The following is a 1,669-nucleotide window of genomic DNA, read 5'->3' as shown; positions in this document are numbered from 1 at the left end:
GGTGGATTTGAACCATCAACCTTGTGATTAGCAGTTCAGTGTTTATTCTACAGCACCACAACAATGTCTAATGTTAATATGGTATACAAAGAGGCCCAATCAGTTTTGTGAGGCATTTACTGAATGGATGATGAACTAGATAATCTGTTGATTTGGTTAAATTTCATAGAAGCCAAGTTTCCTGCCTGTTAACTGGCTTGGTGAATAGTGTTTGGTCATAACTCACTAAAAGACATTTAAGAAACAACATCAACAGAGTGCCTATAAATTGGTTAAAGTAAATTAATTTGCTCCATCACCTTTCCCCTAACCCACAATGAAAGACAGGAAGAAAGACAAAACAACAAAAGAAAGAAAAAAATAACATCACTATGCCCTCTGTAAATCATGGGACGTTTCTGAAATAGACTCTTGGAAACAGAGACAGTATGATCCTTTGCCTCATATCGAACGAGAAAAAGCGCAAGTCCAACATTTCTGTTCTTTATTTATCGGTCACGGTCATGAAAAGTTACACACATTGAAAACATGAAACCAGGAGTTGCTAGCTAAACAGATTGTGGTTGACTGTCATTTAGGTGTAAGAATGTTGTACAGTGCTATGCTTGGTGAGTCTGGTGGAAGATGTGGCTATGGTAGTATTAGAAGTCAAATTTGGCACAGGGTCAGTGACACTAGCTCCAGAAACCATGGGCTTTCTAGTGACTGTGGAGCTTTCAGCAGGAAGCTGGTAATTAGACTGCAGAGTGGAAGCAGGTGTCAGCACTCTTTCTGTTACTGTCACATTCTGTCCCATTTTAACCCTGGGCATGGCCAACGGGGGCTGCATGTCTGAGCTAGGGGCCAGAACCCTCTCTCTTTCCCTCACCATGACATAATGTGCATCTGGCAGATGCGGAGGGACTTCAAGAGCATTCAGTATGCCCTCATTAGGATTTATTACTCGTTCAGTGACCACAACATTACTTTCATTGGCGTAATGCTGATCTACCAAAGTAGATGTTGGAGCGTACACCCGCTCTGTCACAATAAGGCCCTGTGGTTGTCTAGAACCCAGGATTGCAGTGTTTGGTTGGCTGGTGGAGCCTGTGGCATAGGATGTTTCTGTCACTACAATATTACTAGGGAACAATGGATCAGGAAGAGGTGTAACTACCTTTTGACCCTTCAGAGAAGACATGGATCTTTCTGTGACTAATTCCTGAGTTACTTTCTCTGCAGGTGCTTCATGCGAAGGTTTTGAGACTTGAAAGGTATTGCCAATGGAGTAGGTATTTTCTGAATGAACCCTAGTTTGCTCAGAGTGTGAACGTGAAACTGTGCTCATACTTGTTTCTGTGACAGGTTTTTGCCTCGGCTCAACTTCCATACCCATCTCTATTTTATGACCCATGCAAACTTCAGCAAGTGTCTTGAATTTAGTTCCCAAATCATCTAAGAAGAGATCATCTATCTCTCCTTCAATAAAACTGCAGCAGCCAATGGAACCATGTAGAGATTCAGTTTCTTCCTGAGAATAAACCAGAAGGCAATCTTTGGCTGTGTAAACATCATCTTCTTCCATGTAAGCGGTCACTTTCTAAAATACACACAGAAACAGATACATCATTAGTAATACAAGGTCATTGAAACACCCCATTTGTGTCCCAAAAATGTATAAAATGAATTC

At 41.3% G+C, this 1,669-nt stretch overlaps 1 protein-coding gene across 1 annotated transcript in view; it reads right to left on the bottom strand.

Annotated features, from left to right (window-relative positions):
• Positions 1-574: 574 nt before the first annotated feature.
• DSG2 (desmoglein 2) overlaps positions 575-1,669 on the bottom strand; it is a 45,345-nt gene continuing 44,250 nt past the window's right edge. The window contains exon 16 of the mRNA XM_006835129.1: positions 575-1,579. Within this exon, the coding sequence (XP_006835192.1) occupies positions 575-1,579 (1,005 nt within the window). The remainder of the gene's footprint in view (positions 1,580-1,669) is intronic.

The sequence above is a fragment of the Chrysochloris asiatica genome, unplaced genomic scaffold, assembly GCF_000296735.1.
Source record: "Chrysochloris asiatica unplaced genomic scaffold, ChrAsi1.0 scaffold00015, whole genome shotgun sequence".
NCBI classification, from domain to species: Eukaryota; Metazoa; Chordata; class Mammalia; order Afrosoricida; family Chrysochloridae; genus Chrysochloris; species Chrysochloris asiatica.
This window is presented reverse-complemented; position numbering and strand designations above follow the sequence as displayed.